This window comes from Marmota marmota, unplaced genomic scaffold, assembly GCF_001458135.2.
Source record: "Marmota marmota marmota unplaced genomic scaffold, marMar, whole genome shotgun sequence".
Lineage (NCBI taxonomy): Eukaryota > Metazoa > Chordata > Mammalia > Rodentia > Sciuridae > Marmota > Marmota marmota.
In genome coordinates this window covers 1,443,157-1,457,189 of record NW_025999853.1, presented here as the reverse complement: position 1 = coordinate 1,457,189, position 14,033 = coordinate 1,443,157, and the positions used below count along the sequence as shown (strand labels likewise).

At 56.7% G+C, this 14,033-nt stretch overlaps 1 protein-coding gene, 1 long non-coding RNA gene and 1 other non-coding gene across 11 annotated transcripts in view; 2 read left to right on the top strand and 1 right to left on the bottom strand.

The window, feature by feature from the left end:
- Window positions 1-1,146: 1,146 nt before the first annotated feature.
- Window positions 1,147-14,033, bottom strand: part of Tex33 (testis expressed 33) — a 21,797-nt gene continuing 8,910 nt past the window's right edge. For 3 of the 9 annotated variants that reach the window (XM_048801885.1, XM_015482745.2, XM_015482743.2), the window contains 5 exons: window positions 11,927-11,985; window positions 10,212-10,600; window positions 8,442-8,586; window positions 1,466-1,576; window positions 1,147-1,297 (listed from right to left, as the gene is read on the bottom strand). In XM_048801885.1, the coding sequence (XP_048657842.1) occupies window positions 1,200-1,297; window positions 1,466-1,576; window positions 8,442-8,586; window positions 10,212-10,600; window positions 11,927-11,948 (765 nt within the window). In that variant the 5' untranslated portion in view covers window positions 11,949-11,985 and the 3' untranslated portion in view covers window positions 1,147-1,199. The other 6 variants (XM_048801871.1, XM_048801882.1, XM_048801884.1 and 3 more) reach the window with 6 other exon arrangements.
- Trnaa-ugc lies at window positions 4,952-5,024 on the top strand. Its single transcript has one exon. It is a non-coding gene; the product is annotated as a tRNA-Ala (tRNA).
- The window catches only part of LOC125616511, a 10,164-nt gene continuing 8,515 nt past the window's right edge, over window positions 12,385-14,033 (top strand). The window contains exon 1 of the long non-coding RNA XR_007347140.1: window positions 12,385-12,626. This is a non-coding gene — a long non-coding RNA (uncharacterized LOC125616511). The remainder of the gene's footprint in view (window positions 12,627-14,033) is intronic.

Here is a 14,033-nt window from a genome sequence, read left to right as displayed (position 1 = left end):
AGCTTTCAGGGCTGGTGTCAGGATGAAGCAAGGTTATGTGCATTAGGCCCGTGGCACGTGAACAATTTTTTGCACCAGGATAGTGGAGCAGTCACCGCCTGAGCAGTGACCCCTTGGGTGACTCCGTTGTCAGGAGCCTGTGTACCAGGCACGCAGTAGCTACTTAATAAGACGAAGTTCATGCAAGTTTGAGGCCAGCCTGGGCATCTTAGCAAGACCCTGCCTCCCAGTAAGAGCTTTAAAAGGGCAAGGATATAGCTCAATTGAATGCTCCCAGGAGGAGGAGGGGGAGGGTCCGGCTTTCCCAGCACCAAGAAAAATCTAGCTACCCAAGAAGGAAGCAGCACGCTTAGGGCCTCATGTTAAATCAAGTCAAACCACTTTCCTGTCCTGCACCTGAACCCACCTCATCTTAGAGTCATTTCCTTATGGGGGAAAGGGGGTGGTTGGGAGAAGAGTGGGAACATGGCTCCCCTTCTCCTGGCAATGACTGAGTTTTCCCTCCGCTTTGATTTTTCCACAGCAAGAGGGTCACCCGCTAGACGCAATTCCAGTGGTCCCCAGTGAACCCCGTCCACCCAGAACGACTCCTCCTGGAGTTTCCTTGCAGAGTATGAGCGTGACCGTGTGTCCCTTTGGCCATGCTGACCGGTCAGTTCCACGTGCAAACCTGGATAAGCCCTCGCACTTGGACCTTGTCCTGTTGGGAGACTGCTTAGAACCAGAAGCCCAAGACAGCCTCAGAGAGAGGCCCCGGGGAGGGCCAGCCAGGCCAGCCTGCCCCAGCTGGGGTCCCCTCCCTAGCCCCAGAAGTCACTGCAGCTCACACAGCAGGCCTGTGGGAGCCCAGGTCACCTTCACGACAGATGCCACCCGGAGCAGAAAGGAGGCGGGCTGCGGAGCCTGCCCTGCTGCACACGGCGGGTAATCAACTGGAGCACAGCAAACCAGGTCCCGGGACGGGAGCACGTGCCCAGTGTGCCCACCAGGACCTGGGTGGGTGAGCAGCGGGCACACTGGGCTTCAGACAGTCCCACCCAACTCTCCTCCCAGTCCTGGGATCACAGGGACTGTGAGAGGCGGACGTGTGCAGGGTGGAGGTCCAGGGACGCTGTGGGACCCCAGGGCGCCGCGCGAGGAGCCGGCTCAGATCTGTGCCTTCCTTTATTAGCACCAGCAGGACCCGCCCTCCTGCCTCTCTAGAACTTCAAGTTCTTGGCTTTGCTCTTTTCTCCGTATTTCTCTTCCAGCGCTTTCTGCAAGTTCATGTTCATAGCATTTTTCTGGTGCCACCGTCCTACAGAGAGGAGAGAGAAGCAGGCACAGGTCACCAGCAGCCTCCGGAGGGCCCAGGCCCCAGGGGTGACCCCTAGCCCCTCCAGGTCCACCCAGGGCTCTTGTTCCTGCTCTGGTTTCTCTCCAGACCTCAGGCCCAGCTCCCATCCCTCCCCAGCTCCCCACCTACCCAGGTCGTCCGTCCTCCTGCCGTGCCAGTGGCCTATGTCTCGCACCGATTTCTCAATCACCTCTGGCGTGTAGGAGGCCTTCATGAGACTCTTGGTCTCCTGGGGGGGCCCTGTGGGATACCACGAAGAACACCTCAGTGTCCACAGCCGGGAGGCTGGGCCTCGGTTTCCACTGCTGAGCTGGGTTGTGGCCATGAAGGAGTGCAGGGAGGGGCTCAGCGCAGAGCAGGTCGGGGTTCAAACCCCAGCTCTACTATCTGTGGACAAGGGTCGCGCTCTCAGCGCCTCAGTGTCTTCATCTACACCAGGGAGTAACATTCTCTGGCAAAGTTGGAAAGGTTAAATGATTGGGCATTCATCAGAGCATCCGACAGGTGCTGCTTAATACCTGTATTTTAGAAAATTCATCTCAATACATAAAATTAAAGCATGCCCAAGGAGGTAGGTACCATGGTCACAAGTTGGCAGAAACATCTATCAGAGGACCAAATCCCCAAAGATAGCAAGGACTTAAGTGACCAGAAACAGAGGATGGAGGGACAGCTCAGTGGCAGAATGTTAGCCCCAAAATACCCCATTCTCTACCCTTTTTTCCCCCAGTACTGGGCAGGGAACCAGGGCCTCATGCGTACAGGGCAAGTGTTCTATGGCTCCACCACTGAGCCACACCTCTGGGCCAATAGACATTTTTGAAAATTTACCAAGTGCTAAGAACAGTTCTAGGGCCTTCATATGAACTTGCTTATTGAATCCTCTCACCCACCTAAGAAGTAATTATGATTACTATCCTCATTCTACTGCTGAGGTCACTGAAGCACAGAAAGGTTAAGTAACTCGTCTCAAGCCACACAGTTGGTATGTGAAAGGTCTAGGATCCCAACCCAGACCCTGTGCTTCAGCCCCACAGCTTAAGCTATGCTGCTCACGTGGAAAATTCTGGAACATACCAACCTCCAGACTGAGGAAGGAGTGGGAGGGTAAAGCTAAAGCCTTCGATGGTCCTTGTAGTGTTCGTGAAAACCTAAATACCTTGATTAACTTTAGAAGTTACTAGCCATGCCCATAAAAATCTCAAAGGTAACCACTACAGGAACAGGAAGAGCAGCAAAGGACACAAAGTGACCGAGAGGGCTCGGGGGTCAAGCAGGTGTTGAGCATGCGCGAGGCCCTAGGGTGGAGGCCCTAGGGTGGAGGCCCTAGGTGAAGGCCCAGCCCCAAGTACATACGTGCAGGATTGAGAGGAAAAGAAAATTCAAGGAAATCCAAAAAATCAAAAGAAAACACAAAATAAGGTCATGGAAATAGATCCAAATCTATCAGCAAGTAGAATAAATATAAATGGATATGCCCATTGGTCAAACAACAGTTCATCGGACTAGAGGAGAAAACATCTTCCAGATACATGCTACCTAAGGAGCACTTTTCTTAAAGCACACAATGAGAAGATGAACCGGGGGATGGAGAGAGATCCAGCAACCAAATACTAAGCAAAACTCATCTGGTCCAGCTCTATTTGTAGCAGACAAAATAGACCATCAGGCAACAGCCTGCGAGATATTAAAAAAAAAAAAAAGTTGCAATTCAATAAAGTGACGCCATAATTCTAAACTTGCTGCACTGAAATAATCTCCAAATAGAGGAAAATCAACAGAGCTACCAGGAAAAATAGGCAGATCTGCCATCGCAGAGGGAGAGTGCAAAGAGCTCTCTCAGTAATTACGAGATCAAGCACAGAGTATTTACAAGGCGTGACAAAATCAGGGCAGAGTGAGTGACAAGCCTGCTCTATTCTATCAGCAAACGCAGAACCCTGGACTCAGGAGGTCATTCCAGGCACATGCAGGTCATCTACAAAGGTGACCGCCAGTCGGCCTATAAGCACCCCTCAACCATTTCAAAGGACGGGAGCCGTCCCGGGCTGTGTCCCTTGCAGGTGTCCCGTGGAGCTGGAAGCCGTATTTAAAGCCATCTTTAGAGTTTGGTGTCTCTGACTGGACGTGCTTATGTAACAGAATGCTAAGTTTGGGCTGAAGCCTTCCTTCAGTCCTGTCCACGGTCACAGATCAAAGCCACCCAGAAACCCGCTCCTCGGGTGGGACTTGACAGCAGGTGTCTGACAGGTGCCGTCAGATGGCCAGATACCGGAAAACCATCCGGCCAAGATAACCGGAGAGGGTTCCGCGGTATTCAAGGCTCTGAGTCGCGCCTGCCCAGGTGGAGGTGGTGACCACCTCCCCCTTTCACCTCAAGTCTGATTAGTGGGGGCTTGTGAGGCCGATTCGGGAGGCTGTCTATAGACAAGGGCTCGGGGGCCACCAAGGCTTTGACCAGCCATGGCCAGCCGTGCCTCACACTGCAGGGTGCACGGATGTTTCTGGAGACCGGGTGCGGGCAGTGGAGAGAGGACCATCCCAGAGCCCCGACCCCAGGCCTTCAGAGGGCTGATGGGTACCAAGAGGAGACGTGCTGCAGAGGACACCCCCAAACCTGAATCATCAGGAAGCCAGGGGGGGTGCTGGCAGGATGGTGGATCCCTGGCCCTCAGAATGCACAGCATGGTCTCAGTGGGGGCTCTGTGGACCCCACAAAAACACCCAGGAAGGAACGCTGGGCTCCAGGCCCCTGACATCAGACAAGATGGCAGGAACAGAAACACACCAGGCCACCTTAGGGCCCCACCCACCCACCCTGTGTCCTGGGGGCTCAAACCGCAGCCGGGAAAAGGTCAGCCCCAGCCAGCCCCGCACCAGAGTGGCCGTCCACCTTCTCTGTCCTTCTTCTGTGGTTCCTTAACCACATCACCGCTCGGACGTGCCTTATTAGTAGATCTAAGCATGATACGATTATTGACATTTTATCTTAAAAACTCTGCGGGCAGCTGCTGCTGCTGCAGTCATACTTTAGAAAGGCGGAAACAGGTAGAAAGGGAGAGAGAACTTGGCTCGGGGCACAGCCTGGGCTCTCAAACACCAGTTTCCTGTGACCTTAAGCAAGTTTTTAAATTGTTCTATGCCTCTAATTTTCTTTTTTTCGTATCTGAAAAAAAAAAAGGGGGGGGAATTGCAGCATTTACACCCAGGATTCTTGTAAAAATGAAACTGTCAAGTACTGAGAGCGGGGCCCGGCAGAACTGCATGTGGCCCCTAAAGGTAGCCGTTCTCACGACCCCAAAGAAGCCCCAGAGAATTACCAACGGTTACTGGAACCAATAGGTGAGCTGAGCATGCTTCTGGATGTAAGATTAATATACAAAAATAAAAACCGCAAAGTGAGAAAACGTGACTATTTCTTTTTGATGCTGTCAGACATGGTAAGCACGCACTCCACCACTGAGCTCTATCCCCAGCCCCAGAACATCCAGTTTTTAAAAAGACACCATTTCTAGTAAATGGAAAACAATTTTTAATGAAAATAAGAGAGATTTTCCTAAAGAAATCTAATAAAAAACTGCACAATCTTTAATAGGAAAAAATTACCAGAGGGCTGGGGATGTAGCTCAGTTGGTAGAGTGTTTGCCTTGCATGTACAGGGCCCTGGGTTCAATCCCCAGCTCCATCACCAAAATTTTAAAAAAAGAAAAAAAATTACAAAATGGTATTGATATTGAAGAGAATTTTAAATTAGTGGAGTTGTATACCAACCACATTTATAAATTGGAAATTTTATTATCCTAAAGCTGACAACCCACCCCCTAAATTGAACTGGAGATTCAATACACTTCCAATCAAAATCCCAGCCAGGGGCTGGGGATGTGGCTCAGCGCGAAAGTGCTTGCTGGCATGTGTGAGGCCCTGGGTTCAAATCCCCCAGCACCACAAAAAAAAAAAAAAAAAAAACAAGCTGATTCTGAAATGCTTGCGCAAGAGGAACGCAGGCCACGGGCCGCTGGTGGCAGTGGGGGGTGCAGGAGGTAACAGGTGAGCAGATGTCGGACTCCACCCAACACCTGGGAATTGAGAGTGTACTATCAGACCCCTGGACAGAGGGAGGGCTGGAAACCCATCCACACTCATGTGGAAACTTGACAGATGACAAAAGCCCCTCTGCAGGTCACTGGGGCAAGGCGGAACTCTTCTGTAAGAGGAACCGAGAAACTCTTCTGTAAGAGGAATCCGCAGAAAGAAGGGATTAAAAACGAATCCCCACTTCACACCAAGGCAGAAATCAACTCCAGGCGGATTAAGGACTTAAATGAGAAAAGCAAACCGAGAAGTGGTTTAGAAGAGTCTAGGAGGGATGATCTCCGCGACTCAGCACAGGACAGGATTTCTCCCACTGTCCCTGTGTCTCTGTGTGCCCCGGGGCAGCCAGAAACCCCTCCAGCTGTTCAAGACCAACAGCTGGAGATCAACCTTGATCCCTCCCTCACGCCCCACACCCACTCTTAGCATATTCACCCAGAGTCCTCCACGGGATGCTTCCCCACACCTTCCTGAGCACCCCTAGAGCACAGAGCGCCCTCCAGATTTGTGCAGTGCCCCAGCCTGGCTCCCAGACCGAGGGCTGTAGTTTGGATCTGTCACGCGCTCCAGGGGCCCCTGTGTAGGAGCTTAGTACCCAGCTTGGGGCTCTGGGCAGGTGGTGGAAATGCCAAGCGGTGGGGCCTGTAGGAGGTCTTAGATTGGTGGGTGTGGGACCCTGGCTGCCCTCTTCCTCTTGTGATGCTCCCTGCTGCGAGCTGAGCAGCTTCCTCCACCGCTCCTGCCTTCAGAGCTGCCTCTCCACAGGCCCAAAGCAACGGGACCCATCAATCATAAACCAGAAACACCAAAACTCTGAGCCAAAATAAACCATTTCTCTTTATAAGTGGATTTTTTTCAGGTAGGTGTTACGGTAACAGGAAGCTGCCCGACACACCAAGCCACGGTCCCCTGTCCCATCTGGGATCTAGCAATCCCCTCTCTTCACCAGTGTCCCTGTTTCTGCCCTACCTCTCCCTTATGTCTATTCACAGCCCAGCAACAGGAGTGATCCTCTTACTACATCACACTAGCCCATCACCCTGCTAAAACCTAGCGTGGCTTCTGTGGTAGTCAGCTTTCCGTCACTGTGACAAAGTACTCGAGAAAAACAACTTTAAAGGAGGAAAATATTTACTTTGGCTCATGGCTTCAGTCTGTAGACAGCCATCTCTGTTACTGTGGGCACAGGAGGACAGAACTTAATGGCAGAAGGGAGGCATGAAGGAGCATCTCATGACAGCCAGGAAGCAGGGAGAGAGAGGAGAGGCCAGGGACAGGATACAGTCCCCAGAGACACATACTCACTTCAACTGGGTCACACTTCCTACAATTTCCACCACTTTCTTAGAGAGTCCATTTAAATTATGAATCCATCATTGAATTAATTTGCAGATGAGGTCAGAGTCCTCGTGATCCCATCACTTCCCTGTCACTATAGCTGCTCTGGGGACCAACCTTCAACATGTGAGTCTTTGGGGAACATTCCAGATCCAAACCATCACAGCGTCCTATCTTCCAGGGCCTTCATGATCTAGCCTGCTGCCTCTCTGACTTCTCCCGCTGCCTCCTGACAGCCTGGGAGCCTCACCCACCTTGGGCAGCAAGTGCCATGACCAGCCCCGGGGGGCAGCCCCAAGAGGCTGTGTAGACGGGGCGCAGACACAACGTGCCGCAGGGCGAAGCCCGGGCACAGCATTTGCCGATTTCCGGGGTGTAAACGGGGCTCGTGGGCCAACTTCGGGCAGCGTCTCTATGCCAATCAGTTCAGGGAAGTGGCACAATCGGCCCTTGTGAGCTGGTGCAAGCTGTTCCAAGCGGCTTCCAGCGCACCCTTGGCTCAGTGCCCACTGCCAGGCTGGGTGATGGGGACACAGGTGTTTTAAAGGCTGGTTCTTTTACACATAGGTAAACATTGTAAGTTTACAACTGGCCAAGAGAGAAGGGAGGGCAGGACCCCGGGGGGCAGAGGGAGGCCAATCTGCGCCGTGTCCCTGCTCCCCTCTCCCAGCACCACCCCTTCTCCAAGCTCAAAGAAAAACCCAGAAAGGCTTCCCATGGGTGTCTGGTTCCTCCGGTGACAGGGACCCGCGCCAGGGAGGGGAGGTCTGCCAGGTTCCGGGCGTCCTGGCCGCTGGAGGAAGGGGGAGGGCCAAGGGCCAGAAAGAGCAGACCTTCTGTCAAGACACTAGGCTGGAGAGTGGGGACCGAGAGAAGCCCCTGCCTGCTGGCTGCGGACGCCCTTCTGCACACCCAGGGAACCCTCGGGAATGGCCAGGGAGGTGACTGGCCCAGGGGGATCTTTGGAGGCCGAAGAACACCCTGGACGTGAACTCCCTTCAGACCACCCAGAGGTCTTGAGCAAGGGGTCTCCATCCTTCCTGGGAATGGAGCTGCTGTGTCCCCCCCCCCTTGGCCACACAGGACTCCATGGCTCCAAGAGAGCCCTTTGTAAATGGCCCGGCCTCCAGGGCACCCTTCTGTCCCCCCCAGGTGGGGCCACCCCAGGCTCTAGCTCCACCGGGCGCTCTCCACGCGCCTTCGAGTCTTCATGCAGTCCTGCCCACCCTGCTGAGGGCCACACTGCCCTTACCAACTCACGGCACTGGGGAGGCAGCTGAGGCCCAGAGAGGGCGAGGATCCTGCCTGAGGCCACGGCCCACTAGTGAGTGGCAGAGCTGAGCTTTGAACCCAAGAAACCTCGTGTTGTCACTGTAACCAAAGGTGCCCGGGCCAGGGATGGCGGGCTTCCGACTGGCAGATTAAGAAATCAGGGGTGTCTGGAGGTTCGAGGAGGGGCGTCTGGCAACGGGGCAGCTGCATGGGCACAGGCTGGCCAGGGGACAGGATGCTCCCAGCGCCCCAGGCCTGGCATGGAGGAAGCCCTCGGAGTCTGGAGTGGGCGCCGTGGGGTGCACCTTGGGCTCTTTGGCCCCACGGGGGGGGTGGAAGCCCCAGAGCTCCCCTGCCCCGCCCCCTGGGGACCACAAGCCCTGCCCATGCCATTTGGTCTGACCTTGAAATAAGTTTGAGCGCATGTTGTAGCCCAGGTCATAGTAGTCTGAAAAGATGGAGGAGATTTCCGAAGAGCTCTTGGTCCTGCTGGGCCACGAGCTTGCCCTCCTCTGGCCCTCCAAGACTTCACTGATGACCCCTTGAGCCTGACAGGGGGCAGGGAGCAGAGACCAGGGATGGCAACGACCCCCAGCTCCCTCCTAACTCCTCCTCCCTCTGATCCCCCTCAGCCTGCAGCCCCCCACCAACCCCCAGGGCCGGGAGCCAAATAGACCAGGGAGGGGGCATCAGGAATGGCAGGACCCCAACTCCCCGCATTGAGCACCTACTATGTGCAGCCTCAGGAAGCGTCTTCATGGGGTTACACTACTTTTGCCCTCTTATAAATGGGGAAACTGACCCTAGGAGGCCAGACCTGCCCAGCGCACACAGCTAGGGAGCCCCAGAGACCCAGCTTGCCACTGTGATTGAGCAGTCACAGGTCAAAGTCCTCAGCGTCCACCCAGGCCAACTCCTCCCTGGTGCCAGGGGTAAACCGAGGCCCAGGAGTTGAGCTCAGGCCTAGGAGGCAGGGAGGCCAGGTCTGCCTGGGGCAGCTGCTGACTCTGGCCAGTCCTGCTCCTCTAGGGGCCTCCGTGTCTCTACTTGCAAATCATGGGGAGGGGTCTTGGGAGCAGCTTTCAGCTGGCTCAAGGACACTTACAGCTGGGCAGGGACACCAGATGCCCTGATTCAAGCCCAGGACCATGGAGGCTAGAGAGAGAAGTGACACCTTCCCCAGGCTGAGAGGGGCAGTGTGATGCAGTGACAGTCAACTCAAACAGCAACACGTCCCTCCAAGTGGCACAGAAGGTGGGAGATGGCAATCTCCCAGATTGTCTGATGGGCCGAGTTGCTGGCCTCCAGGTGACAAATGGGTAGGGCCTGACTTGCAGTCTTTGTGAGCACAGTGGGACCCCCAAGCAGATCCTCACCCCGCTGAGCTCTGGCTTTACCCTCGGTTAAAAATGGAAGCGGTGACTCCCGCCTGGCCTGGAGGTGCGATGAGGGTCAAATGGCTTCAAAAATATGCCTCAAAGCCAGCGCAGGAGGGACGGTAGCCCCTGACCAGCAGCGGAAGGCAGAAGTCATCTCAAGCTTCAGTAGTGGCTGCCTAGAAGGGTACGTCGGCGGCAAGAGTGCCGGCAGCCACTGGTCATGTCTGCCATGAAGGCAGGCTGGGAGCGTGGGGCATGCAGGCCGTGAGTTTGTCACCCTGACCTAGTCTGAGGGCTTCACGGTACCGAAGTCGAGACTGAAGCCCAGAGAGGCAAAGTAAGTTACCCAAAGTCACTCAGCATTCAAGGGCAGAAGCTGGATTCAAACCTAGGTCTTTTCACCCCCAGTAAGTGCCTGTCCGCTGGATGCTCCGTCTCTAGGAGACTCGTTCAAGTTGAAAACATCCAGTTTCAAACAAAAGGCTCATCATTGCAATGTCATCCAGAGCCAGGGCTCCAGAACCTGCCATCACAGACTGGGTCCTTGTTCCACACAACCGGGAAGGGGTAATAATAGCACCTCCCCCAGGGTCGTTGGAAGGATGAAATGAGTTGTCACTGTGGGGAGTTTGAACCGAGCCCAGCACCTGGCACGTAGCAGGTGCTCACTAAACACTGCCTTCTAATCTGCTGCCGCGGGGACTGTACTCAGAAGCAGGTTCCTCTGTACCCTCACTGTGAGTCCCCACCAGTAGCCCTCCCCCACCTCCTCCTCCTGTCCCCTGCTTGGACACCTGCTCCTCAGAAACCAGCTGGTCCACCACTTTGCTCCCGAACTTGTGGCGGATGTTCTCAGGAATGGCACTGCTCTTCCGGCTCACGGGCGCCCCCCTGTGCTCCTGGGTCCTGGATTTGGGGCCTTCATTCGGCTGAGCCCCCTCTGTGCCCCCTCTCAGGGCCCTCGGCGGTGGGTCCATACACAGAGGGTCCCGGCTGGCCGCGCTCGGAGGCGGAGGAGGGATCTCCGGGTGGCCACACTCCAGGGAGCTGCCTTGGGTGCTCCCCGGGGAGAGGGGGACCTGGTACTTGAACTTGGAGGGGTCCAGGGAGTTGCAGGCAGCGCCCCAGGGGACTGCGTCCTGCTGGGCCTCCTTGTTGTTCAGGTGGGCCAAAGTGGTTGCTCCTGAAGGGCGGAGAGACAGAGGGACAGGAGGGAACAGAGGGACAGAGCAGGAAGAGGGGGGCAGGGCGGGGCAGAGGCAGGGAGGGGGGCAGAGCCCAGAAACCCGGGAGAGGGAGGGGGAGGAAGGAGAGGGGCCTTTGCCCTCCTGCTCTCAGTACCCTGCAAGGCTCTGCCTGCGCTTGGTCCCCAGCCACCCCNAGGGCCAGCAGCTCCCTGCCCTCGCCCTGGCTCCAGACCAGCCAGGAGCGGCTCCCCTACCGTCCCCAGAAGCCCTATAACGTCCCACTCCCTGGAAGGAGAGTCCCTGCTTTTCTAAGTCAAAATCCCACCTTTCCTCCAAATGCAGCCAAGTCCCCCCGACACCCACCCGAGCAGCAGGCCAGCAGCACCGGCACACAGTGTGTCTCTCTCAGGAGGCTGCGCTTCCGCCTACAGGGGGCAGTCGGCTGTCCCCTGCTAGAGAAGGGGAGGGTCACGGAGACCCCCGGGGGGAGTGCCCTGGCCATCGCAGCAGGCACAGGGTGATCAGGGGAGAGTGGGCGCGCCAACGCTAAGGGGGCTCGAGAGGCGCCACCCTCGTCCAGGCCGAGACGCCCATTTGCTCTCATCTGGACACCGAGCTCCCCCGGCCAACCCGGGGCCCGGCTCACGGTCTAACCCCCACTGCTCTCCCTTAGTGACGGGCAGTCCCGGGGCCCCTAGGAACCGGCTGGACCGCAACCCTGAGTCCAAGCCCCAAGGATGGTCCCTCTTTCCTTCCCACTCCACAAACTGGAGGCCGGGCCCCCACGGCCGCCCCATCCTCAGCCCAGGCTACACACTTGGGGACGTCCCTCTAAACATTCTAGAAGGGTCCTGCAGGCCTCTTGAAAGAGGCTGGTTCTGCCCTCCTTTTGTTTATAAATGAGATCAGGTTCTGCGCTGCGCTTTGTAACTCGCTGTTAAGGAAACAGCCCAGAGCCCGGGCCCCCTGCAGACGGTGGCCACCCAACTGCCTGGCACAGGGCCATCCCGGGGCCTGGACACCGCCCCACTGCTGGGTGTCCAGCCTGCTCCAGGTCAGCTTTGCAGAAAAGGCTGCCGAAGCTTCCCTGGGGCTCCGTCTCCCTCTCAGGGACTCTGACTGCTGTGCTATCCCCGCCCCCGTGCTACCCAAGCCTGGGGCCTGCCCCGTCCCCCACCCAGGGCAGCTAGGTCCCTCACTGCGTTCTCCCTGCCCTGAGTGCCTGAGACGAGGGACCTGAAGTGGGGATAGTTCCCGGCCACCCCCAGGGAGCCCCTCGAAGCCCTGGATGCGCCCTCGCGTGTCCCTGCGCCCCGTCTTACCTGTTCGGGGGCCTAGCTCCATGGACTCTTGCTCTGGGACAGGTAACCCAAGGTCAGTCCTGTAGACAAAGCAGACGTTCAGCGTCTCAGATGACAGTGTCCATCAACAGGGTCCTAGCAGAGCCCGGCCACACGGCTGCAGAGCCCCGGTGGCTCCTCCCCGGCTCACCTAGTCCCCAGGGTCCCCGGAGCCACCCATTTGCCTGGCACAGGGCCACCCCCCGGGCCCCTGCAGGCTCTGCCCTCTGTAGGGAGCCCTGGACCCAGAAGCAGCAGGGCCTCAGGGCCTTTGTCACCGAGCCTCGGGACCCCAGCTCCTCACTCCCTGCACCCCTCCCCCCCGGAGCCCAAGCAGTCCCCTGGCTTCGGCGCACATCACCCAGTCGCCACCCAGGAACGACGTCCCCTGCAGACGGGATTTGACCCCTTTTACCAGGGAGCCTTCAGGGGGAGGGAAGGGAAGCGCCCAGCCAGCCTGGAAGGGCAGAGCGGGAACCACCCGGGACTCCTCCCTGAGGGCGGGCTTCCATCCTTCTCCCATTTCCTTATCTACATCCTCTTATCACTCTCGGGGGTTTGCCACAGTGTGAATGAACCAACAGCTGGCGCTGCCCGGCATCTTGGAGGAGTAAGGCCCAGAGAGGCAGAGAGACCTGTGAAAGTCACCCAGCACACTGGTTTGCTGGTAAGCTCGAAGCAGGTAGGAACCAGATCAATTTTATTCACTTGAAAAACTGCCAAGCAAAACACCCTATTAATTTTGAATTTTCATAATTATGACGGGGCGGGGGCTGCAGCTCAGGTGGTAGGGGGCTTGTCCAGCCTGCCTGGGGCCCTGGGCTCCAAGTGCCGCACCACGAAATATCCTAATTTTTATTCAGTGATGGCACAGCTTCCGATACGACTTCCAGTGATTCCTACCTGGTGTTCTCACACGGTGTTGTCCCCTCCCCTTGGGTGTGGGTTGGACCTGGTGACTTGCTCTGATCAAAAGGACATGACAGAAGCATTGGGAGGTCACCTCCAGGTTAGGTGGGTGGCATCTCTCTTGGTTCCATCGCTCTGCGGGCGGCAGCTGCTGTGTTTTAAGGGGCCCGCGTGGCAAGGACTGAGGGTGGCCTCTGACTGACCCTCATGAGGAAGATAGGCCCTTCGTCCACAGTCCTCAAGAGGGGAGCAAGTCCAGCCACCTGAGTGCCCTGGGAGTGGGTCCCTGGATGAGAACACAGCCCAGACGGCAGACCCTGAGCCAGAGGACCCCTCGGGTCCCCACCAGGGTCCTGACCACAGAACCCGTGAGCGAGCTGAGGCCATTTGTTCACAGCAGGAGACGGCAAATACGCGTTGGTGCCAGGAGCTGGGTGTTGTGCAACAAACGCCTGCAAATGTGGGGTGGCTGGGGACCAAGCGCAGGCAGAGCCTTGCAGGGTACTGAGAGCAGGAGGGCAAAGGCCCCTCTCCTTAAATAGTCAACAACGGGCAGAAGTCTGGCCTGGGAGGACGCCGCCCTGCCAGGGAGGGCGCAGAGGGGAACGAGGACATGTTATTGGAGCTCAGAGGAAGACGAGCCCTTTGAAGTGGCAGAAACTTAGCTACGTGGAGAGCGGAGCATGATCAACCGGCTGCGGGGTTCAGTGTTGCCAGAGCCCCGGGTCCCCTCCCGCTGTGGTGACATGTGAGGGAAGAGTGTCAAGCCACAGGCTCCAAAGCATCACAGTGCTGAAGATCTCATCCTCTCCAGATGCCAAAAGATGTAAAATTAAGAAATGGATTCAGGAGCCCACAGCACCTGACGGCAGCCATGACCCGCCGAGGCCCACAGGACTGTGAGGTCATTGACGCTGTCATTGGAAGCCGCCACGTGGGGGGGGTGACTTGTTATGCAGTAAAAGATGCTGACACAACTCAAATGTCAAGCACCCCACATCCAGGAGATGGCGTCTTCTGGGGACTCGCCGAGGTGCGCACAGTAAACATGAACTTACCTGCCCAGGCTCAGAGAGAGATGGGGGAGGGCTGTAGCTCCGCAGGAGAAATGTGCGCCTAGCTCTGTGTTCCGTCCCCAGCACGGGAGAAAGAAAGGGGGAGTGAGGGAGGAAGGGAGGGA